We start from the raw sequence: 27119 nt of genomic DNA, 5'->3' as shown, positions 1-27119 counted from the left end.
AACCTTTGCTGCCCGCCCCGACCACTGCCTGTGTCTGACCTTGAGTATTGGATTGTCCCTTTGATTAGGCTACTGCTGTTCTCAGTGTATGTCTGCCTACCTGTGTTTCCAACCCGTGTTAATAAAGTCTTGCAAATGGATCCCTCTGCCTCAGCCTCAGCATTACAGAAGACTTCGCCTTCCCAAGATCCAGCAGACTTTCATCACTTGGCCAACGAAGTCTCAGCGCAAGCTTCTGAGCTGGTCTCTCATCGTCAACAGCTGGTTAAATTGACTTCACTCACCGAAGAGCTCGTGAGGTCTGTGCAGACATTAACCCCGCAGGTGGCAGCTGCGAATCAGGCGCATGCAGCCGCTGCATCCGATCCTTCTCCGCCAGCTGTGAGTTCCCCTCCTGGTAATCCCAGAATGTCACTGCCTGAGAAGTTCGACGGATCACCAGCCACCTGTAAAGGCACTTTTTATTGCAATGTGAGATCTATTTCAGTCAATCCCGAGAGCACCATACAGACCAGAGCCGAATCTTTTTCGTATGCTCGCTTCTGACTGGAAGGGCGCTAGAATGGGCAACGGCGATGTGGACTGGAGGTCAGCTTTCCTCTTTCACCTATGATGTGTTTAAAACTCATTTCAGAGAGGTGTTTGAACATCCCGCGGGAGGAAAGGACCCAGGGGAACTGCTTCTGTCATTACGCCAGGCTAACTCGTCGGCGGCGGATTACACGCTCACCTTCAGAACGCTCGCTGCACAAACGGGTTGGGGTGACGGACCGCTTAAACTCTTATACCGTAAAGGACTCAATGCGGATCTCCAGGGAGAGCTGGCTTGCCGAGATGATGGAAAAAGTCTCAATCAGCTAATGGAGCTCGCCATTCGATTGGACCATCTCATCCGGGCTCGTCGTTCATCTCACAGAACTAATCAATTCATGTTTCCCTCTACCAGCACAGAATCTGAACCTATGCAGATCGGTCAAGTCAAGTCAAGTCAAGTCATCTTCATTTATATAGCGCTTTTAACAATGTAGATTGTTTCAAAGCAGCTTTACAGAGATAAACGTATAATTGTTAACTTTGTTTGATAGGCGAATGTATAAACATGATGTTCTATTTCCATTCACTTTGCTTTATTTAAACAAAATGAATATAATAAAATTCCAACATGTAATGATCTAAAACTGCATCAGTGGGTTCACATAATTGAGTCTCATCTGCAAATACTGCTGCTTTGATAGTATGAAAATGAAAGAAATACTGGCAAAATTGCCATGGTTTTTCTATTCATATTTAACTTAAAATTTTGTAATTTAGGAACGAGTTGTTTGGGTGAATGTCACCTCTCAAAATGTAATAAAGCAGTTGAATGTATATAGACAGTCTTACAATCTTGTCTTCATAGCCCAAAGATGACAAGCATTCCGGCATCAAGAAAAACTACACCTTGAGATATCATACTTTATTCTTGATGTGCCCTTTAGACACCATCCTGTGGCCCATTGTGTGATGTCCATTCCAGCTGGCAAGTATAAGTCAATAACTGCAATTACCATATCTCTTAACTAATCTCCAGGGCCCGGTTTTTCAAAAGGTTTAATCCGGATAAAATTGATCCGGATTTAGTAATCCTTTTTTTTGCGATCCGTGATCACGTAATCCAGCTTACTTTTGAGCCAGTTTTTCAAAGCAACATCGGATTGGATCAATCTGATCCGGATAGGAACTTTTCAGGATCACCAAATCTGGATAACCAGTGCTCAAACAGGATAGGAAATCACAATGTAGAACTATAGATATGTAAAGAGCAACAAGTAGAATAGCCAGTGTGGGGTCAATATAAGTTTATTTTTATTTGAAATGAAAACACACACATTTAAAAAAAACTAAAAACAAGAAAAACCCCACCCCATCCTCTTCCAGCAGTCCGCTCATCTGAGACCTACAACACAAACACTGTACATTGAGGATATTTATAACAAGTTTCAAATATAGATGTATTGAATTAAAAAAAAGACTTAATGTCAAATACTCCACAATAATTTCAGACTTCCTCATCTGATGTGGAGAGACCAGCTTGTCTGAGCGTAGCCTTTAGGAGGCGGATCTCAAGTCTGGCCTTGGTTTGCTGCAGTTTGGTCAGAGTCAGTTGTTCCTCTGCCAGACGAAGCTGTGCTTCTGCCCTTTCAGTCTCTTTTTGCAGAAGTGCCTTGTAATCATCATCTTTGTTTGATGAAGGGCGCTTCAAGCCTTTCCTGTGAGATCCTGTGGCAACTACCACTGGCTCAACCAATGAGGATCCAGCTCCTTCCTCAGGAACAGAGCTGAGATTCAATATAAATACGCTCTCTGGATCAGCCTCAGGAGGAACGGGCAGAATCTCCTCCTCCTCCTCAATCCAAGGCTCGCCATCCCCTACAACACCTTGAATACCATGGAGAGCTTGCGACTTCTCACCTCCAATGATGTCGAGGACCACATCTGTGTAATCTCCCCTCTTAAATGGCTTGTTGCCTGTTTGTGGGTTTTTGGCTTCAGCATGGTCCTTTGTTGCCCTGGCCTTAAGATTCTTCCACCGCAATTTGATTTGGTCTGTGGTCCTCCTCTGGCCAGACCCTATGGCATTCACATTTTCTGTGATTAAAATCCAAACATCATTTTTCTTTTTGTTGGTATCCTTAGCACAATTAAAACTTCCCACTATTGTTCCATAATGGCACCAAACACCCTCTAGTAGTGCATTGGTTTCAGCAGCAGTGAAGTTACAGCTTCTTGAGTCCATGGTTCCGTTGCTTTACTATAGTGAACATTGTTCATCACAGCATCAATGTCCAACTTGTGTGTGATGCTGACCTCATCATCACCAACTGCGTTGTCAAGTGGCCTGGGTCTGTCCATGATGCACGCATCCTGAGGGAGAGCGCTCTATATAGAGACCTCCAAACCAACCGACCGGATGGCATAATATTAGGAGACAGTGCCTACCCACTCCTACCATGGCTGATGATGCAGAGCAAGATGTGCAATTGAGCGTTTAAATGGAGTTCTTAAGAGGCGCTTTGCATGCCTTAACTACCTGAGAGCGGAACCACAGAAAGCATGCAACATAACCCTTGCCTGTATTGTCCTCCACAACATCGCTACTAAGCGCAATGTCCCTCTCTGTGCTGACAATGATGCACCTGAGCCCCTTGGAGACCCTAACCAATATCCTGCATTCTGCCAGAACGAGCAAACAGGACGTGCAACAAGGGACGCAATAGTTAGACACTATTTCTGATTTGGATTTGTTTTGGATTTCAAAAATCAGTGATTGCCATTCTTTGCATTTTTTTTGGTTATTCTGTAATCATTGCATGCATCACTAATAAATTTTCTAAAAACAAAAATATTTTCGATTGTGATGAATATATATATCAATTAGTGACAGAATAAAATGTATTGTTTTTGGTCAATTTTGACAGCTGTTTGGGGGATTATTTTATGAGGCCAAACTCTTTCTACTTTGCTGTAGGCCTATACTGAAAGGCTGAATACGTTAAAGCCTACCTAATCACTGTAGCCAGACGGATGAACAAATAAAATTAAAACCTTATGAATAAATAGGATATCTTGTAAGATACTGCATGATCCAAATATAGTATTATTTGATACATTTTTAAAGTTTTCATTACATTTTGGGCATGAAATACACGCTGAATCCACCCTTCTGATGGGATCAGATTTTTTGGTCAAAGTGATCCAAATCCTACAAAAAAGTTCTGAAAAACCCAAACTAAAGGTTTGATCCGGATCAAAACCAAGATTGGATTACGTGATCTAATCCGATTATGTAATCCGTTTTTTCTTTTGAAAAACCCATTTTCAAGATTTGATCCAATCCGTTATCCAAAATCCTAGTGGATTACTTTTGAAAAACCGGGCCCAGGGCCTAGTTGTTCAAAAAATGTAATCTGGATCAGAATTATCTAGATTTGGAAATCCCATGGTTTGCTATCCAGGATCAGGTAAACCATCTTACTTTTTTGCCGATTTTTCAAATCAAAATTGGATTGGATCAGATATACCCTGGGCCCAGTTAAAAAAAAAAAAAAAAAAAAAAAAATTAATCTGGATCAAATTGAGCCGGATTTGGAAATCCCCTGTTTTGATATTCAGGATCACTTGATCCATCTTACTTTTATGCCAGTTTTTTTTAAAGGAACATTGGATTGGATCACTGTGATCCAAATACCAAATTTCACGATTACCAAATCCTGTTTACCAGAGCCTTAAATAGAACCAACAGTGTAGCCTTCTGGCTTAGCAAAGAACAACAGGTAGGCAAAATACCGGTGGCCACAAATAGCCATTGTTTGTTTTAATTTTAAGAAACAGAAACACTGTAATAAACAGAAACATTTTACATTCCTTATTTTGTTATAATGTTAAATAACAAACGAAAACAATAGTATCCAATAGTCAAAAATCATTTACAGGACAGATACCAGCTCTTTCCATCTCTGCCTTTAGGAGATGTATCTCTATCTGCACTTTTTTTCTGCTGCAGTTGGGTAAACAAGATTTGTTCTTTACCCAGCTCAATTTGTAGGGGGCACAAAGTAACACTTTTTGACTTTCTCTGTTTGTGTAAATCTATACTTATGGTTCAGAGTATTTATTTTTTCCCATTTCCCACATGTCTAGTACAATTATGTGGTTTTGTTTTATTAATACAGTATATACTTTTTTCTTGATATACCCTGAAAGAATTTAAGTGAAATGTGACAACATGCCCCATAGGTGGGGTACATTGTAACATGTGAGGGGCACATTGTAACATGACCATATGACAGCTTAAAATGTTATCTGATCTAATAAAAAGAAATATACAAGACAAACTAAAATATTTTCTAAATAAAATACAATTATTAACTTTTTCATATAAAATAATGGCATTTTTTAATAATTAAATATAAACTCATTTTTGAGTTTTGACTATGAACACTGGAAAACACAGCTATACAACATAGTTCAAAACAAATAAACAATTAGTAATTTCTGAACATTGACTCTCAGTCTTTATTCACCTTTTTCTCATGTTTTCTCAATAGAATTAATAAAAGTATAGAATATAATAGCATATTTCTAATAGGGGCACATTGTAACGCAGTGTGACAACATTCTCCACCTGCATAACTGGGATTTTAAGTGTCTTCTGCTAGTTAGCGAAGCATTAAAGGACTATCTCAACTGGTAAATAACATATTGGAGATATATCAGATAATAATGTGGTGGTGGTGATGGCGCAGTGGATGGCGTGGTGATGGCGCAGTGGATAAGACACATGCCTTTGGTGTGAGAGACCCGGGTTCGAATCCACTGTGAGACACCAATGTGTCCCTGAGCAAGACACTTAACCCCTAGTTGCTCCAGAGGCGTGCGACCTCTGACATATATAGCAATTGTAAGTCGCTTTGGATAAAAGCGTCAGCTAAATGAATAAATGTAAATGTAAATATCAGATTTGTTAGCAGATTAACTTAAGTAAGAAATTTACTTTTGCTATGGTTTAATAAATGACTGGATATCTTCCAAAAAAAAAGAATTTTGGCGCAATTCTTTCTCTATATAGTGTTGACATGGCAACTAGTAAATACACCAAGTTTTGTCATGCTAGCATGTGTGGAAGTATTTCAAACAAATGTGTTACAACTACCCCCGTGTTACGTTGTGCCCCGCGCTCTCCTACTTCTGCTCTTTCGGTTTCCTGTTTCAGAAGCAACTTATAGCTGTCACCATCCTGGTTCGTAGCTGAGGAACATTTGCGTTTTCTTGTAGGAATTTTCTCCTCAATAACTGTAGTCAAGTCCAGGACAAACATTTCCTCTGCAGGAGAATTTTGCTTGCAATCTTCTGAAGTCCTAGTTTCTGTAATTGTGGCCTCTCCATCTGCTTCTATGCCTTCAATGCCATGCAAAGCCTCTGATTTTTCTCCTCCAATGATATCAAGGACCATATCAGTGAAATCACCCCTCTTATATGGCTTGTTACCTGTTAGGGGGTTCTTGGCTTCCGTAAGGTATTTCGTTGCCTTGGCCCTAAGGTTCATCCATTGCAACATAACTTGTTTTTGGTCTTCTTTTGGCCAGACCCCATGGCATTGACATGATTGGTTATGTTCTCCCAAATGTTGTGTTTTCCTTTTTTGGTCACTTCTCCACCCTTTGCAGAGCTGAAACCTCCTACTATCGAGGCCAAATTGACCCGAACACCCGGCCTCCAGCAGTGCACAGGTTTCTGCCACAGTGAAATTAGGAACTTTTGAATCCATAGTTCAATTGCTCAATTAGGCTTACATCAATTGCTGGTTAATGGGTGACACCATTCAAACACATCATGTCTTTGCACCCATTTCTCTTAGCCTACAGAAGCATCCACATGGCAGGTATTGTTCATCGTTACCGTAGGAGAAGGTACCGTCAAAGGGTGCATGCTGAGCATGCCAAACTACTCGAGCAATACACATCAGAAGAACTGTGTGCAGGTTTTCGCTTTGGGAGAGATGCCATTAAGTACATTGCAGATCTTTATAGGCCAACACTCCAACACCAAACCAAAAAGGAGTCATGCTTTATCTGTGGAGGAACAGTGCTTAATCGCTCTGCGCTTTTACGCATGTGGGACTTTCTACCAAGTAATTGGTGACAATATGGGAGTGAGAAAAGCAACCGTAATGCGGTGAAGGCTACGTCAGTAGCACTGGGCAGTCTGATCAATCAATTTGTTTCCTTTCCCAAGGATGACCAGACAGCTCAGACTGAGCACAAGTTTTTTCAAATTGGGAACATGCCTAGCACTATTGGTGCTATTGATTGTACTCATGTAGATATCCAAGCACCTTGTGAAAGGGAGTGGGAGTATGTTAATCGAAAGGGGAGGCACAGCATCAACATCAACATCCAACTTGTGGGCAACGCCCTATGGAGTTAGAATCATGCCAAAACCTCACACACACACAAAACGTGTTTTACTCACACCCAACGATTCACAAACAAACTCAGTGTGGTTTGCAAATACAAAGCATCACTCACAAACTAATGCATTTTGTTCTGCAAATAAAAAACGTACCTATCAAACAAATACAGTATGTTTTACATATACAAAGAAATTTCTTCAATGACAAAAATATCCTCCAAGTACAAACTCAAATCTTTCAAGTACAAAAAAAAATCCTTCAAGTACAAAACAAAATTCTACAAGTACAAAACAAAATTCTACAAGTACAAAACAAAATCCTTCAAGTACAAAACAAAATTCTACAAGTACAAAACAAAATTCTACAAGTACAAAACAAAATCCTTCAAGTACAAAACAAAATTCTACAAGTACGACAAACTGTCACGTGACTTTTGGCACTAATTTTCCGCCTTGCTGACAGTGTTGTGTGTAACGCGTTACAAAGTAACGCGTTACAGTAACGTAACTACTTTTTCGGGTAAAAAGTAGTGTAACGCGTTACTACTAAAAATTTGGTAACGAAACGTAGTTCCTTTTTCAATTCGGCGCAACGTTACTTTTCTCATGGATATATTTGACAGCGACACTGCCTCAGCTGCGCGCTTGAGAGAAGAGAACTGTTGAGAACTGAAGAAAACGATTTAGTTTCATATTTATGTTTAAATTAAATAAAATAACAATTTTGTGTGGAGACATGATTTTGACCACTTTATTAAGTTTGTTTTTGCAGAAAACCTGTATTTAAAGTGAATTTCGTTTTGTATTAATTGTATCTTAATTTTAATCAATGTTTTATCAATCAATTGCCTGAATTTAATAAGAAGTAAATTAAAGAAAACTATTTAGTTTCATATTTATGTTTAAATAAAATAAATAAATAAATAAATAATTTAATCTATGTTGATTATATGAAAAGTGAAAAGCATGAGTAAGATCATAATTTTGTGCAATATATCGGGAGATAAATGGAGTGGGCAGACATGATTTAGACCACTTTATTAAGTTTGTTTTTGTAGAAAGACTTTCTTTAAAACGAATTTCGTTATGTATTAATTGTATTTTAATTTTAATCAATGTTTTACCAACCAATTAATTGCCTGAATTTAATAAATAAGTAAATATGGCATGCAAAATAATCATGACGGCACCAGCGCGTGAACTGGAGCTCGTCTCCATATTGTAAATGAACCGAAACTCAGATAAGCTATACTTGTCTCACAGACCTGAGAAATATATAGAAAGCTTGAATATGTGTACTTTTAAACAAAATATATATTTTTTTCTCTCAAAATCTCTTTTTTTTTCTCCTACTCCCGAGTGAGTCGTATGTCTGAAAACTAAGCTTATGTCTTCTATATCATTTTGTCCTATGCTATCAAGACGCGATTCGCACCGGTGTTAGAGAGCAGGAGCGCTTTATTGGCTGTTGCCGAAATTTAAAGTTCGGTGGATAGGGGGAGCGGATCGGAGAGAAGTGACGCGGGCGAGCTGCTCATCGCGGAGTGTCGCACTCTACCCCATGATGCAGAGCCGGCTGAGAATAAAAGTTGCCGCACACAGCAGCGCCAATGAGAAGGACTTTTTTTCTTTCGAAATTGATACTATTTTTTATAATAAAGAGCACAAAATAATTACCTGTTATGTCTTGCATTGTATAACTTTATGTCTACATATTTAGGAACAGATATTGGGTTCTGCCCAAAGTCAAACAACATAAAAGTAACATAATAGTAACGAGTAACGTAAAAAGTTACTTTCCAAATGGGGTAACTAAGTAAAGTAACGGATTACTTTTTTAAAAAAGTAACGAGTAACGAGCAAACACTACTTTTTAAAAGTAACTTCCCCAACACTGCTTGCTGATCCACACACAAATGCCTTCAGATCCACACACATGCAAGTAAACTGTCATGTAATTCGCACTCCTCAACAGCAGGTGGCGCTGTTACCGACTTGCTTAGCGCCGCCACGGACATGGAAAGAGGAGAGAAGAAGAAACGCTAGCGTGGGGGACGTATTTTGAACAAGATGAGCGGCCAACAGGTGAGTTTGCAGTCGTTGCTGGTGAAAAATCAAATGTTAGAAATGTTAGTATATTTAGTTAGTAAATATCAAACTCCAGAAATGTCTGTCGTGGGTAGGGTGAATGGCCGTAGCCAGCTGAGGTCACCGAGGTCCGGACCTCGGTAAAAAAAATTATATTCAAAAATAAAATTTCAAGCTCTCTGAATGATTAATTAGCCTTTTAAACCACTTCATATGAGTGTTTGCAATTCATGTCGCTGCGAGAAGGTAACGTTAGAACAGTGAACGGGGCTTGAGAGCGTGCTGTGAGTGAGGGCGCGGGTGCAGCCTCCGTGTTGCCAGATCCACCTATTATACGTCTTTTTGGACTCGTCTTTCCCATTTATTGTGACACTTTAGGAAGTTTTTTTTTTTTATTACCTTTCCAAGTTAATGTGAAGTGGCGAAGTTATGAGATGATGATAACAATAGAAAGACTAAAAATATGTCTGGCCATTTTATTTGTTTATGATGCATATAGTTCAATTACCAGTTAATCTACAGTTTACAGTAGTTGGTTGTAGTTAAACTGCAGTGCATTCAAAATCTCTGTAGCTTTTTCAGTAGTTAAGTACTTTGGATCATGTAGTTTAGCTAGTTAATTACAAACTGCAAATTCATAGTATTCAAATAACATTTTTTTTCACCCTATAAAGCCCACAACAATAGGAAAAGCAGTTGATAAGGGAATGGGGTTTCACTTTTGTGTTTTTGTAGCGCTGTCATGAAAGCTATGTGGTTTTAACCAAATTTGAGTATATAGAAATATGATTTCTTAAGTATTTTGTATGCATGTCTTGATGTCATATTTTGCAGTGTTAACAATCCACTTAAGATTGCACCCATGTATTAAGCTTTTTTAGAGCAATTCAGGAGAAAAAAAAAATACAATGTAAGAAAGTTAATACACACGTCTTTGCTGAAATGTATTGTGCTGTTTTTGTTAACAAGCCATGGTTCATTTGCTCTGCTCTTAGGATTGCAAGTGTCCTGGGAGTGGGACAGAGGGTGTGAGTGGGAAACCCACTGCTGAAACTTGGCCCTGGTTTGTCCTCATGGATGAGGTGTTGGGACAGAGGCATTGCACCAACCCCCCTGTCGTCATTGCCTCAATCCCTGAGGACACACCAGGGCCGAATTCAGCAGTGGGTGCCCACGGTGAGGAGGAGCCAGGGGCAGCACCAGCACGAAGGCGGCGAGACAGAGAGGTCAACTACAAAGGGAGGCGAGGAGAGCACAGGAGAGTAGGGAGAGGATGGACAGGCTGTTTTCTCTTCTTGAGAGAATGATTGAAAAATATATATTTTTTATTTTTGTTTAACTTTTTTCACTTTTATTTTTTAAAAGGAAAGAAAAAATCTGTACATTGTTTTTGTGCAACTTTAAATGTGTAAATAAAAGAGAATGAATTGTTCTGGTCATTGCTTATTTTTGTAATGACAGTAATAATTTCTACATGAAACAAATTCTTCTATACTTTTTTTTTCAAATACAATTGGTAAATGAAAATCATTTGTTCCACAGGCTACATTAAAGTACTTTTTCCAACTATGAACAACATACATTAAACATATCAAAATCAACATAAACATTTACATTTACAATACATAAAATAAGAACAAAATAATGTAGACTTCTATTGAGCTGAGCAGGGAGACCCTGGAGCTGCTGGACCGGGATGGGCTGTCCCTGGTAAGGCCTCTGCTGGTGGGACATCATCTGGGATGGTCTCCAGAGTAGTGCATATTTCCACTATCCACTACTAAGTTGTCTACCAACAGGTTTGCAGGGCTGACTTAATCGACGGCTCCCATGTCACTGAGGTTTTTTTTCTTTTCTTTTTTCAAAGAGTATATTTCTGAAAAAAGTACTTTTAATAACTACTAATACTGCATTGGGGGGAAACTACTAAAACCTTAGCTAAGCAAAATTATCTTGCATACTCTAATGCAGGGGTTCCCAAACTTTTCCATTCCAGGACCCACCTAGACAAGAATAATCTATCTCAAGAGTCAAGACCCACCAAAATATAAAATAATTTTAAAGCATGAATGTGGGGTGGGAGGCGTTAGTTCTCTTTGGAGCAGTTTTTTTCTTGTTATAGTATGAATGACAAGTTTAATTGCAATACAAACTTTTGGCACATTATCAAAAATTGAGAGCCTAACAGCCTAATGGCTGTTGAAATAATGTGAAGAATACTGAGTAGTTTTTGTCTGCTGCCTCAACTGATTTACCAGACACGGCAGAACAAATTTAAAGAAATGAAAAAAGATTAAGTAAGCTTAATCATAACCAAAGGTTTGATATGACAAAAATCAGAATATAAAAAATATAATAGACTAATAATTTTATTTGACAGTAGACCCATGACCTAGAATTTCAATAGTAATATTTATGCTGCGAGTGTTGTTAAAGGGTCATGAAACCCTAAACCAATTTTTCTGAGATTTTAACAGAGGTAGGTGTGTTTAACACCATAGAAGACAATGTTATAATCTGTAAAATTTAAAAATAGGATATAAATGGTTAAATTTGAGTTTGTATCGGCTATTTTCGTCTTCCGGGTTTGAAATCTTCATCAAGTCCACGTCACAGGATGTGACGTTTTTCTGTACGGATCGTACAGTGATGACTCATCGTTCTCTCATAATTATTAATGAGGCTGAGCCTTCATATCCAATGAGAAGACATTTCACTGAATTAATCATGATACCACGTGGATCTTTTCAATGATAGACCTGTCAAACAAACTGTGATATTGCGTAGTCGATGAGAGAGGCGATCATGGGACGCAAGTGTTTGTATGCGTGGTGCCAAAGTTCAAGCGCATTGCATAGCTTTCCCCGCGATGCTGCCAGGGCTAGAGTCTGGCTCCGTGCGGCTGGTTGGCCATCCACAACGGACACATCTAATTTATATATATGCAGCAAACATTTTTCTCGAGAGAGCTTCGCGAACTGGAGAATGTTGGACTTCGGCCTTGTTGACGACAAATCCACCTTGCGTCTTTCAAGCAATGCGGTACCAAGTCCCGATGACTTTTCTAACCCTTCAGAGGTATGTGTGTGTCTAAATTGTTACTAATTGCTTTACATGACTTTGTTAAATAAGCATATCTTAAAAGTTTTGATATTTCGATAATACATCAATGGCATGCTTAATTATTGTAATTATACACATTGTAATTATATATATATATATATATATATATATATATATATATATAAAACACATATTTGTTTGTGAAATATGTCTTTTGGAAATTAATATGTCTGTATTGTCAGCCTAAACTGTGTTGCGAGATGGCTTGTCAGACTGAACAGCCCGCCAAAAAAGATGCATCATGTCAAACACATCCAGACATGAAGCACATATCAACGCAACATCGTTGGAAACCTGAACGAAGGAGCAAGAGTATGTTGCACATTTTACAGTATTGAACATAAAAAATCTTTACCAGTTGTATTTTCTTTTAATTGTAGTGTATTATGGCACAATTGTATTTAATTAATTTCGAAATATCTATTGTTATAGGCACTCAGGTGAAGCTACATAAAAGGCATGTTGGTTGCAACACTTCCACGCCATGTATTCCACTAGAGAACGATCCTCTTGCTACCTCTACCCCCTTGAAAAGGCCCAGAAAAGAGGCTGAGGATTCGGACTTTAGTTTCCAACCAGGAATGAGTGAAAGCAGCATCTATAATGAGAGGTACTCCTAGACCGTTCATGCTTTTTTACTTTAGTTTCTATTTAAACATACATTAATAATTGATTATTGTTAATAATGTTTTTAAATGTTGTTTGTTGTAGCACTGTAATTGCAACACCTCCACATATAATGAAAAAATTCATTGTTTATGAGGAAAAGCTTATGGAGCTATTCAAGAATTGTCCTGTCTGCTCAAGACACTGTGAAATAAAGAGCAGAACAGTGGGCACGGTTTTACATGTGGACCAGACCTGTGCTCATTGTGAATTTCACAAAGTTTGGACCAGCCAGCCGTATGTCAATAACATACCAGCTGGAAATCTACAGCTTGCTGCTGCTGTTCTCTTTACTGGCTCATCCTTCTTGCAGGTCACCAAGGTAAGATTTATGTATTCTCTAATAACATGTGTGATTTGCTTACTAATCAATTTTAAAATAATTTTTTTTTTTTTTTTTTTTTGGGGTCAGTTTATGCAGGCATTCAACATTCAGGGGATTTGCCACACTACGTACCTGAAACACCAAAGGACTTTCCTATTACCAACTATCAATTGGCAGTGGAAACAGCATCAAAATTCAGTGATTGCAGAAGCACTCAAAGGAAGGAATCTAGTTCTGGGTGGGGACATGCGTGCTGACTCCCCTGGTATGTGCAGTTATGTTGATAATATAACGTTTCCAATGTTGACTGTATATAAATGTGCTGTTTTAAATGACTACAGACAGACTCAGATTACAGAGACAAGCAGTAAAAATATACATGCTAATATGCCATTCTTTAGGACACAGTGCAAAGTATGGAACATACTCGATGATGGACCTTAGAGCAAACAAGATTATGGACATTCAGCTCATTCAGGTATGGTTGCATTACATTTTTTTTTTATTACGGTTGAATGAGTGGAAAGTAGATCATAAAAAGTTTCCTTGAACACAATTATACTTCTAGTTTTTTAACAAGTTTGATATGATTATATAGAGCAATGAAGTCGGCAACAGTCAGCGGATGGAGAAGGAGGGCTTTGAGAGAAGTCTGAGACAACTAGAGCAGAGAGGAGTGACTGTGCACATGATTGTAACTGATAGACATCCTGGTGTGATGAAGTTCATCAGAGAAAATAGGCCCAATATTTTGCACAGATATGATGCATGGCACATGGCAAAAGGTAAATCATTTAAGATTTAATAATAGCTAAAGCTATCTGAGAGTTTAAAAACAATGTTTCATAATTATATGTTATGTATGTGTTGGAATGTCACTGCGTCACTGCGGAGTCGTGAACCCGGATTGACAACAGACCCAGAAGAGAATACAATGCTGAATAAAGTTGTAGTTTTTGTTATTTTTGGACCAAAATGTATTTTCGATGCTTCAAAACATTCTAACTAACCCACTGATGTCACATGGACTACTTTGATGTCTTTATTAGCTTTCTGGACATGGACAGTACACCGTACATACATTTTCAATGGAGGGACAGAAAGCTCTCGGACTAAATCTAAAATATCTTAAACTGTGTTCTGAAGATGAACGGAGGTCTTACGGGCTTGGAACGACATGAGGGTGAGTCATTAATGACATCATTTTCATTTTTGGGTGAACTAATAACAAAAGTTGTTAATATTAAATAAATACATCAAAATAATTTTTGTTTATGAGCAAGTAGCAATACTTTTGTTTTTTACACAGTATTTGTCATTATTTAACAGATATGAAAACTTAAAACTTTTTTTCCTCTCTCTCGTTTTTCAGAACTTTTTGTGGAATCAACTCCCAGACGGGCTGCAAAGCAGAGAAGAGATACGGGCTCAACGCACCTGTTTACACCCTCCTAAGAAAACAGTTTTTAATAAAAGATTAAAAAGATATCATTGTTGTGTTTTTAATTGCCTAATACGGATAATTACAGGCAGCATTGTATTGTAATATTTACAAATAACAGGATACAGTATATTGAATTACAATATTAAATTGTAATTCTGTCCTGTGAAATTACAGGAAATTCCTGGCAACTGAGTTGCAGTAAATATACAGTAAATTTAAATAAATTACAGCATTTTACTGTAATAATGCTACTATAATCACAGTACAACTGCTGTATAAATACAGTACTTTATTGTAAAAGTAAACAGTAATAATCCTGTATATTACTTGCTGTAAATTTACTGCAATTAGTTGCCAGGAATTTCCTGTAAAATTACAATAAATTTTTAACAGTGTGCGCATTATTAACAAGAAGAAACTCGTTTACTCCAATCACTGCTCTGCATTCTGCATGAGATCGCATTACACCGGATAATTCAAATGTCACGAAAGGCTGACTCAGGTCTCCGCTGCGTTTCCCAAAAGCATCGGGAGCTAAGCTGATCGTAGAGATAAGTGGCAACGGTTTTACAATCTACTAAAGGCATACGACGCTTTTGGGAAACGCAGCGCCTTTCGTGACATTTGAATTCTCCTGTGTAATGCGATCTCACAGCGATTTCTATTTAACGTTGGTATCGTGCAAAATGTTTGTGTGTGTGTGTCATTCATGAAACTTAAATTTAGCTGCAGCCAATAGTGACTGCGCGACCCACCTCTTCCCAATCTGCGACCCACAGTCAGTGTTGGGGAAGTTACTTTTAAAAAGTAGTGTTTGCTCGTTACTCGTTACTTTTTTAAAAAAGTAATCCGTTACTTTACTTAGTTACCCCATTTGGAAAGTAACTTTTTACGTTACTCGTTACTATTATGTTACTTTTATGTTGTTTGACTTTGGGCAGAACCCAATATCTGTTCCTAAATATGTAGACATAAAGTTATACAATGCAAGACATAACAGGTAATTATTTTGTGCTCTTTATTATAAAAAATAGTATCAATTTCGAAAGAAAAAAAGTCCTTCTCATTGGCGCTGCTGTGTGCGGCAACTTTTATTCTCAGCCGGCTCTGCATCATGGGGTAGAGTGCGACACTCCGCGATGAGCAGCTCGCCCGCGTCACTTCTCTCCGATCCGCTCCCCCTATCCACCGAACTTTAAATTTCGGCAACAGCCAATAAAGCGCTCCTGCTCTCTAACACCGGTGCGAATCGCGTCTTGATAGCATAGGACAAAATGATATAGAAGACATAAGCTTAGTTTTCAGACATACGACTCACTCGGGAGTAGGAGAAAAAAAAAGAGATTTTGAGAGAAAAAAATATATATTTTGTTTAAAAGTACACATATTCAAGCTTTCTATATATTTCTCAGGTCTGTGAGACAAGTATAGCTTATCTGAGTTTCGGTTCATTTACAATATGGAGACGAGCTCCAGTTCACGCGCTGGTGCCGTCATGATTATTTTGCATGCCATATTTACTTATTTATTAAATTCAGGCAATTAATTGGTTGGTAAAACATTGATTAAAATTAAAATACAATTAATACATAACGAAATTCGTTTTAAAGAAAGTCTTTCTACAAAAACAAACTTAATAAAGTGGTCTAAATCATGTCTGCCCACTCCATTTATCTCCCGATATATTGCACAAAATTATGATCTTACTCATGCTTTTCACTTTTCATATAATCAACATAGATTAAATTATTTATTTATTTATTTATTTTATTTAAACATAAATATGAAACTAAATAGTTTTCTTTAATTTACTTCTTATTAAATTCAGGCAATTGATTGATAAAACATTGATTAAAATTAAGATACAATTAATACAAAACGAAATTCACTTTAAATACAGGTTTTCTGCAAAAACAAACTTAATAAAGTGGTCAAAATCATGTCTCCACACAAAATTGTTATTTTATTTAATTTAAACATAAATATGAAACTAAATCGTTTTCTTCAGTTCTCAACAGTTCTCTTCTCTCAAGCGCGCAGCTGAGGCAGTGTCGCTGTCAAATATATCCATGAGAAAAGTAACGTTGCGCCGAATTGAAAAAGGAACTACGTTTCGTTACCAAATTTTTAGTAGTAACGCGTTACACTACTTTTTACCCGAAAAAGTAGTTACGTTACTGTAACGCGTTACTTTGTAACGCGTTACACACAACACTGGATCTATTTGATCCAAAAAAACAGGATTATCCTGATCCCATCAGAAGGGTGGATTCAGTTGTGATTTTTCGAACCAAATAAAACCAGAGAGGTTTTTTTTTTTAAGTGAATGATCACAAAATCAATGTTTACTGATGATATATACATTTCTTCATATTTGAAGCATATATGAAGCATGTCACATCTAATGAGATATGGTAAAACAACAAAATCTACAATTTAACATTATAACAAAATAAGGAAAGTAAAATGTTTCTGTTTATTACAGTGTTTCTGTTTCTTAAAATTAAAATAAACAATGGTTATTTGTGGCCACCGGTATTTTGCCAACTGTTGTTCTTTGGTAAGCCAGTAGGCTACACTGTTGGTTCCATTTAAGGCTCTAGTAAACAGGATTTGGTGATCCTGAAAAGTTCCTATCCGGATCAGATTGATCCAATCCGATGTTGCTTTGAAAAACTGGCTCAAAAGTAAGTTGGATTACGTGATCACGGATCGCAAAAAAAAGGATTACTAAATCCGGATCAATTTTATCCGGATTAAACCTTTTGAAAAACCGGGCCCTGGTTGCGCAATTAGGAAATCCTACGAAGGCTACATGGTGCGTCCTTCGAAGGACGAATATAGGCTGCATCCTTGAAGTCTTCAGTCCTTCGAAGGATGCAGCCTTCACGTTGGGCTATCATGTTCAAAACATCCCCCACGCTAGCGTTTCTTCTTCTCTCCTCTTTCCATGTCCGTGGCGGCGCTAAGCAAGTCGGTAACAGCGCCACCTGCTGTTGTGGAGTGCGAATTACATGACAGTTTACTAGCATGTGTGTGGATCAGCAAGGCGGAAAATTAGTGCCAAAAGTCACGTGACAGTTTTTCGTACTTGTAGAATTTTGTTTCGTACTTGAAGGATTTTGTTTTGTACTTGTAGAATTTTGTTTTGTACTTGAAAGTTTTTTTTTTTTTGCTTGAAGGATTTTTTTTGTACTTGAAAGATTTGAGTTTGTACTTGGAGGATATTTTTGTCATTGAAGAAATATGTTTCTTTGTATATATAAAACATACTGTATTTGTTTGATAGGTACGTTTTTTATTTGCAGAACAAAATGCATTAGTTTGTGAGTGATGTTTTGTATTTGCAAACCACACTGAGTTTGTTTGTGAATCGTTGGGTGTGAGTAAAACACGTTTTGTGTGTGTGTGTGAGGTTTTGGCATGATTCTAACTCCATAAACGCCAACCTCATAATAACCAACTGTGTTGTGAAATGGCCAGGGTCTGTTCATGATGCACATATTCTAAGAGAGAGTGCACTATACAGAGAGCTTCAATCCCACAGACCAAATGGCATAGTATAGGGAGACAGCATGTATCCACTCATACCATGGCTAATGTCCCCTTTTCCAGTTGCAAACACACCAGAGCAGGTACGCTTCAACTCTTCACATTGCAAAACAAGATGTGCCATTGAACACTTAAATAGAGTCCTGAAGAAACGGTTTGCGTGTCTTAACTACTTGCGAGTACAACCCAAGGTGGCATGCAACATAATCCTTACCTGTATTGTTTTGCATAACATCGCCACCAGGCGTCATGTCCCTCTTGATGACAATTTTGATGGACCTGAGCCTGATGTAGAACCAGAACAGCCGCCAATGTTCTTACCTAATGAAGGACACACTGGGCATGCTATTAGAGATGCAATTGTGAGAAATTGTGAGTATATTTGTTGTTTTCATTGCCATTAAAATACTGTGGAATTATAGAGCTGTGAGCAACAGTGACATTTTGGCTTGTAGGGAATTCCAAACCTGCGTATTTTCAAACGCACATAACTATAGAACCCACTCTAAATGCGCATGTGAACGCCATCAGCGTTTCTCACAGGTTCGCGTTTAAAGTCTGTGTAGAGGGAATGGTGTCGTCTTAGCGGCCCCTAATTTAATAACAAATGATCGTTGCGACGGAAGCAAATCAATCAAAACTAACTTTAGATGGAAAATAACTTAACTCTGCTATAAAGCCAAAACAATCTCTGTTACCTTAAATTATACGCTTATCTCTGTGAAGCTGCTTTGAAACAATCTACGTTGTTAAAAGGGTCATTCCAGAATTGGAGGACATTTAGGCATCCATAATTTTGAAAAATTGGCCCTTTATTTTACTATTTTTTATTATGTATTTCATAAAAACAGGCAATATACCATTAAATAATTTGATTCGTCCAGCTCAGGTATCAAAGGCACACTTTTTATAGTACTTTTTTTTTTTTTTTTTTGGTGCTGGATGCAACCCTGTTACCAATACTCAGGAACCCGAAAAAAGTATATTTATTGATTTTTTTAAATATAATTTCCTGCCATTAGGTATAGAAAGTCACAATCACTCTATATAAATATTTAATTTTAGATATCACTTGATTTAAATTGATTTAAATTCATTTCAGTAACTTTTGAGTTCCATCTTTGCCAAATTTTTTACTTTTGACATGTTTTATTTGACTGATTTCAGCATATATTTTCAAGTATTTGCTAAAATGCATAATGCATATAATCCTTCAAACTACGGTAATGACAATAGCTCAAGCCCCTGTGAGCTAAAAAAGGTAATTTATTATTATTTTAATAAAAATTATACGGTAACAGGGTTGAAATTTAAGTAACAGGGTTGCGAAAAGTTACAGGGTAATACATTAATAACATGAAATGTATGCTAAATTATAATCAAAATTATATTAATTATTTAGCTTAATGTAATGGGTGTTATATTTGTTAATATTTGTTAATATTTCACTCAAATTCTCTCCTTTTGTTATTATCATTTGTTATATTTCTTTCATTATTTTGTATTCTGGAATTATTCTTTTAAAATTTCTAGTGCTGGGAAAAAATTAATCGCGATTAATCGCATCCAAAATAAAAGTTTGTGTTTGCATAATATATATGTGTGTACTGTGTATAATTATTTTATATATGTATATATAAATACACACATATGCATGTATATATTTAAGATTTGTATTTATTTATATAAAAATTATTTATATGTATATATAATATAAATTATGTATAAATGTATATACAGTATATACATGCAAATATTTCTTAAATAAATACATGCATATGTGTGTATTTATATATACAAAATAATTATACACAGTACACACATATATATTATGCAAACACAAACTTTTATTTTGGATGCGATTAATCGCGATTAATTTTTTCCCAGCACTAAATATTTCATTAATTTATTCTTCTAATATTGATTTTTATTAATTAAGATGCTAAATATTTAGTTTGTAAATTAAATGAAGACCGGTCACATGAACTATTGATAATAGATTGTCCCTTATGAGTGGACTGAAGGAGATTCAACCCTGTTACTCTAATTATGGTAACAGGGTTGCAAATTAATGCTAATGTTAGCTTTTTCTCATGAATAGAAACTTGCTGTTTAGCTAGCTCTAACTGTTGTCTTTAGGACAAACTTACTTATGTAAAAAAGAAGAAGAAAACCTTCAAATTAATTTGTCTTATTCTGATAATAAGTGTAACAGGGTTGCATTTGTTAGAGTGACACATTCAATCAAGGCTAAAAATTGTATAATAACATGAAAAATCAAAGAGAGAATATACCTTTGTTCTACCCATTCTGGTGGCAAACTGCTTAGTGATGTTATTTCCTGTGTATCATGTCACTCACTGTTTTTTTTCTTCTTCTTCTGCCAGTCTAAATATTTCGGTAACAGGGTTGCACGATGTTGGGGACATAACTTTATTGCAACATTTCTATTATTTAAAATATTTATATCAATTAAAAAAATGCTTTAACAATTAAAAGAGGCATATATAAACAAAATCATGCAAAAAAAGGGATATTTAAAATGTATTTTAACAGTTATATTTAACATTCAATTTGGTCATCTAGAAGGTGGGACAAGAGAAAAATGGCATTTAAGTGGGAACTATAGACTTTTTTTTATTTTCATTAATATTTAGGAAAAAAAAAATCTTCAAGTCTATGTATATTTAGTTTCAGGACAAGTGTTTTTTACACAGTGACTCATTTTTTTGTATATTATACATAGATTATTTGAAATTTCATAGGTGGGACATGAAATGTCCTCCAATTCTGGAATGACCCAAAAGCGCTATATAAATGAAGATGACTTGACTTGACTTGACATTTATTTGACAGCTGATAGCTTTGAGATTTTTTTTTTTTTTTTTTTTTTACCATATCTCATTAGATGTGACATGCTTCATATATGCTTCAAATATGAAGAAATGTATATATCATCAGTAAACACTGATTTTGTGATCATTCACTTAAAAAAACCTCTCTAATTTTATTTGGTTCGAAAAATCACAACTGAATGCACCCTTCTGATGGGATCAGGATAATCCTGGTTTTTTTGGGGGGGATCAAATAGATCCCAAACCGAGTTCAAAGTTTTGAAAAACCCAAAGGGCAGGTTTGATCCAGATCAAATGTAAGATCGGATTAAATGCTGTGATCTTAGTTCGGAATCCCTCTTTTGCTTTTGAAAAACCCATTTCCAAGATTTGATCCAATCCGTAATCCGAAATCCCACTGGATTGAAAACTGTGAAATTTTTTGAAAACTGGGCCCTGGATATATACCCTGATTCAAATATACAAGTACACTTTTTTTAGATTTCCAAATCCAGATTACTAGAGCTCTAAATGGGACCACATATCTCCAATGTAGGCTACTAGCTTGTGTAAAAAATTTTTTTCAGGATTCTTTGATGAATAGAAAGTTCAAAAGAACAGCATTTATTTGAAATAGAAACTTTGTGTTCACTCGCAAAGAACTTTTGACTTTGTTCATATCTTATGATTGTGCCAATGTAGTTTACAGTGATTTTATATATATATATATATACAGTGAGGAAAATAAGTATTTGAACACCCTGCTATTTTGCAAGTTCTCCCACTTGGAAATCATGGAGGGGTCTGAAATTGTCATCGTAGGTGCATGTCCACTGTGAGAGACATAATCTAAAAAAAAAAATCCAGAAATCACAATATATGATTTTTTAACTATTTATTTGTATGATACAGCTGCAAATAAGTATTTGAACACCTGTCTATCAGCTAGAATTCTGACCCTCAAAGACCTGTTAGTCTGCCTTTAAAATGTCCACCTCCACTCCATTTATTATCCTAAATTAGATGCACCTGTTTGAGGTCGTTAGCTGCATAAAGACACCTGTCCACCCCATACAATCAGTAAGAATCCAATTACTAACATGGCCAAGACCAAAGAGCTGTCCAAAGACACTAGAGACAAAATTGTACACCTCCACAAGGCTGGAAAGGGCTACGGGGAAATTGCCAAGCAGCTTGGTGAAAAAAGGTCCACTGTTGGAGCAATCATTAGAAAATGGAAGAAGCTAAACATGACTGTCAATCTCCCTCGGACTGGGGCTCCATGCAAGATCTCACCTCGTGGGGTCTCAATGATCCTAAGAAAGGTGAGAAATCAGCCCAGAACTACACGGGAGGAGCTGGTCAATGACCTGAAAAGAGCTGGGACCACCGTTTCCAAGGTTACTGTTGGTAATACACTAAGACGTCATGGTTTGAAATCATGCATGGCACGGAAGGTTCCCCTGCTTAAACCAGCACATGTCAAGGCCCGTCTTAAGTTTGCCAATGACCATTTGGATGATCCAGAGGAGTCATGGGAGAAAGTCATGTGGTCAGATGAGACCAAAATAGAACTTTTTGGTCATAATTCCACTAAACATGTTTGGAGGAAGAAGAATGATGAGTACCATCCCAAGAACACCATCCCTACTGTGAAGCATGGGGGTGGTAGCATCATGCTTTGGGGGTGTTTTTCTGCACATGGGACAGGGCGACTGCACTGTATTAAGGAGAGGATGACCGGGGCCATGTATTGCGAGATTTTGGGGAACAACCTCCTTCCCTCAGTTAGAGCATTGAAGATGGGTCGAGGCTGGGTCTTCCAACATGACAATGACCCGAAGCACACAGCCAGGATAACCAAGGAGTGGCTCTGTAAGAAGCATATCAAGGTTCTGGCGTGGCCAAGCCAGTCTCCAGACCTAAACCCAATAGAGAATCTTTGGAGGGAGCTCAAACTCCGTGTTTCTCAGCGACAGCCCAGAAACCTGACTGATCTAGAGAAGATCTGTGTGGAGGAGTGGGCCAAAATCCCTCCTGCAGTGTGTGCAAACCTGGTGAAAAACTACAGGAAACGTTTGACCTCTGCAATTGCAAACAAAGGCTACTGTACCAAATATTAACATTGATTTTCTCAGGTGTTCAAATACTTATTTGCAGCTGTATCATACAAATAAATAGTTAAAAAATCATACATTGTGATTTCTGGATTTTTTTTTTTAGATTATGTCTCTCACAGTGGACATGCACCTACGATGACAATTTCAGACCCCTCCATGATTTCTAATTGGGAGAACTTGCAAAATAGCAGGGTGTTCAAATACTTATTTTCCTCACTGTATATACACTCACCTAAAGGATTATTAGGAACACCTGTTCAATTTCTCATTAATGCAATTATCTAATCAACCAATCACATGGCAGTTGCTTCAATGCATTTAGGGGTGTGGTCCTGGTCAAGACAATCTCCTGAACTCCAAACTGAATGTCAGAATGGGAAAGAAAGGTGATTTAAGCAATTTTGAGCGTGGCATGGTTGTTGGTGCCAGACGGGCCGGTCTGAGTATTTCACAATCTGCTCAGTTACTGGGGTTTTCACGCACAACCATTTCTAGGGTTTACAAAGAATGGTGTGAAAAGGGAAAAACATCCAGTATGCGGCAGTCCTGTGGGCGAAAATGCCTTGTTGATGCTAGAGGTCAGAGGAGAATGGGCCGACTGATTCAAGCTGATAGAAGAGCAACTTTGACTGAAATAACCACTCGTTACAACCGAGGTATGCAGCAAAGCATTTGTGAAGCCACAACACGCACAACCTTGAGGCGGATGGGCTACAACAGCAGAAGACCCCACCGGGTACCACTCATCTCCACTACAAATAGGAAAAAGAGGCTACAATTTGCACGAGCTCACCAAAATTGGACAGTTGAAGACTGGAAAAATGTTGCCTGGTCTGATGAGTCTCGATTTCTGTTGAGACATTCAGATGGTAGAGTCAGAATTTGGCGTAAACAGAATGAGAACATGGATCCATCATGCCTTGTTACCACTGTGCAGGCTGGTGGTGGTGGTGTAATGGTGTGGGGGATGTTTTCTTGGCACACTTTAGGCCCCTTAGTGCCAATTGGGCATCGTTTAAATGCCACGGCCTACCTGAGCATTGTTTCTGACCATGTCCATCCCTTTATGACCACCATGTACCCATCCTCTAATGGCTACTTCCAGCAGGATAATGCACCATGTCACAAAGCTTGAATCATTTCAAATTGGTTTCTTGAACATGACAATGAGTTCACTGTACTAAAATGGCCCCCACAGTCACCAGATCTCAACCCAATAGAGCATCTTTGGGATGTGGTGGAACGGGAGCTTCGTGCCCTGGATGTGCATCCCACAAATCTCCATAAACTGCAAGATGCTATCCTATCAATATGGGCCAACATTTCTAAAGAATGCTTTCAGCACCTTGTTGAATCAATGCCACGTAGAATTAAGGCAGTTCTGAAGGCGAAAGGGGGTCAAACACAGTATAATTTAGTATGGTGTTCCTAATAATCCTTTAGGTGAGTGTACATATATATATATAATGTAAATTAAATATATTTTTGTTGGATATTTACAGCTGTTTGGGGATTATTTTATGGTGCCAAAATCTTTTTTACTTTATTGTAGGCTGCTGAAAGGCTTAATAGGTAGCCTAATGTCTCCTAATTTATTACTACAGCAGTTAAACTAATCAAGAGCAATATATATATATATAAAAAATATAGCCTACATGTATCATTACATGACCAGTTTTAAAGTTTTATTACTTTTTTTCCCCTGAAATCCACCCTTTTGCTGGGATCAGTATAATCCAATTATTATTATTTTTGGATCAAATATCCAAATCTTAATAAAAAGTTTTGAACACAACCTAATGATTTGATCCACATCCAAACCAATATTGGACTTTGTGATCTAATCTGATTTCAGGATCCCTTTTTTTATTTGAACAACCCATGTTTAAGATTTCCGATATCCGATAATCCGATAGCCGAAATCTGTCAGAATACTTTTGAACAGCTGGGCCCATGTCCCTTTATTGCCTCCAAGGGTGCACAAAGCACAAATAAAGCTGCATTACCTGATCCTGGATAGAAAAATGGGGGATTTACAAATCTGGATAATTCTGATCAAGACTACATGCAAACAAAAGGGCTATTACGTTCGACACTCATCTTTGGAATTTACACTCGTGCAACTCTTTAGGCAAGGCAAGGCAAGTTTATTTATATAGCACATTTCATACACAATGGCAAAAATAGTTTAGAAAAATAAAATAAAACACAGTACAAACAGTCGGACTAACAGTGGCACAGTGCTCATTCAGTAAATGCATAGCTAAACGGATGTGTTTTGAGTCTGGATTTGAAAGTGACTACTGTAGGAGCACATCTGATCTCTTCTGGAAGCTGGTTCCAGCTGTGGCTGGCATAATAGCTAAAAGCGGACTCTCCATGCTTAGAGTGAACTTCTAGCTGATATGATCCTAATGATCTGAGTGATCTGTTGGGTTTATATTCAGTGAGCATATCTACAGTGTATTGAGGTCCTAGGCCATTGACTGATTTATATACCAGTAATAATACTTTAAAATCAATCCTAAATCTAACTGGGAGCCAGTGTAAAGACCTGAGGACTGGTGTGACATGATCATATTTTCTGGTTCTGCTCAGAATCCTGGCGGCAGCGTTCTGTATAAGCTGAGTAGCTGACACTGTCTTATGGTCTTTTTGCGAAGGCCAGTGAGGAGTCCATTACAATAATCCACCCTGCTGGTGATGAAAGCATGAACAAGTTTCTCTAAGTCTTGTCTGGAAACAAAGCATCTAATTCTTGCAATATTTTTCAGATGATAGTATGCTGATTTAGTTATTGCTTTGATATGACTACTGAAACTAAGGTCTGACTCTAGCGTCACACCAAGATTCCTGACTTGATTTTTAGTTGTTTGACCCCTAGAGTGAAGGTATGTGTTCACCTTGAGAATTTCATCTTTGTTTCCAAACACTATGACTTCAGTTTTGTCTTTGTTTAACTGAAGAAAGTTTTGACACATCCAACTGTTGACTTCAATGCATTGGCACAGGGAGTCAATGGGGCTGTAATCGTTAGGCGATAGGGCTAAGTATCTGTGTCGTCTGCATAGCTGTGGTAAGCAATTTGGTTCTTTCTCATTATTTGGCTCATTGGGAGCATATACAGGTTGAACAGGAGTGGCGCAAGAATTGAGCCTTGAGGGACTCCACATGTCATGGATGTCCACTCAGACTTATGGTCTCCAATACTCACATAATAACCTCTCCCATCTAAGTATGACCTGAACCATTTTAGGGCTATCCCAGAAAGCCCCACCCAGTTTTCCAGCCTGTCAAGAAGTATGTTATTATCGACAGTGTCAAATGCAGCACTGAGGTCGAGTAGTACCAGCACTGATCATTTGTCTGTATCAGTATTTAAGCGAATATCGTTTATTATCTTTATGAGTGCTGTCTCTGTGCAGTGGTACGGTCGGAAACCAGATTGAAAATTGTCAAAGTATCTATTCGAGCATAATAATTTGTTCAGCTGATTGAAGACAACTTTTTCAATGATCTTGCCTATGAAAGGGAGATTTGAAATTATCCAGATTGCTCTTTTTCAGTTTGGAAAACTCTCAGTGAGAAGTGAGGCATTTACCACTTCTAGAAGATCTGCTTCTAAACTGTTTAACACACTTTTGAAAAAAGATGTGTGTCAAGAGCACAGGTTGATGTGCTTTTGCCATCAATTTCTTTGAAATCAGACATAGTAACTATTTTCTCAGGAGGTCTGATCTGTCTGACCCCAGCGCAACTCAAGGATGTGCTGATCACCTTTCTGATATTGATTTTCTTAGAGAAGAAAGAAGCAAACTCACTGCACTTGTTGTCTGAGAGCATTTCACTGGGAATATGGCTTGGGGGGTTTGTCAGTCTCTCTACAGTAGCAAAAAGAGTGCATGTGTTTAAATTGCTGTTTATAATATTTGAGAAGAAAGTCTGTATGGCTTTGCCTCTAGGTCTTTAGAAAGACCTGCAATGCAAACTAATAGTGCAAATAACCAAAAACACAT

The 27119-nt window shown here is 37.5% G+C and overlaps 2 protein-coding genes and 1 pseudogene across 3 annotated transcripts in view; all 3 read left to right on the top strand.

Moving 5' to 3' along the window:
* The window catches only part of nkiras1 (NFKB inhibitor interacting Ras-like 1), a 66441-nt gene that overhangs the window by 15807 nt on the left and 23515 nt on the right, over positions 1 to 27119 (top strand). The window lies entirely within an intron of this gene.
* On the top strand, positions 6415 to 26552 carry LOC307162883 (putative nuclease HARBI1; annotated as a pseudogene). The gene is made up of 3 exons: positions 6415 to 6942; positions 18038 to 18511; positions 26529 to 26552. The product of its transcript is annotated as a putative nuclease HARBI1 (transcript).
* LOC307163403 (uncharacterized protein) lies at positions 12601 to 14721 on the top strand. The gene is made up of 6 exons (XM_079879429.1): positions 12601 to 12772; positions 12874 to 13150; positions 13241 to 13418; positions 13555 to 13631; positions 13752 to 14336; positions 14526 to 14721. Exons 1-5 carry the CDS (start codon positions 12744 to 12746, stop codon positions 13956 to 13958), a joined length of 768 nt encoding a protein of 255 aa, XP_079735555.1. The 5' UTR covers positions 12601 to 12743; the 3' UTR covers positions 13959 to 14336; positions 14526 to 14721.

The sequence above is a fragment of the Squalius cephalus genome (assembly GCF_949319135.1).
Source record: "Squalius cephalus genome assembly, chromosome: 8".
In the NCBI taxonomy this organism is placed as follows: Eukaryota; Metazoa; Chordata; class Actinopteri; order Cypriniformes; family Leuciscidae; genus Squalius; species Squalius cephalus.
Note: the sequence above shows the minus strand (reverse complement) of the source record. Positions and strands in the feature narration are given on the sequence as shown.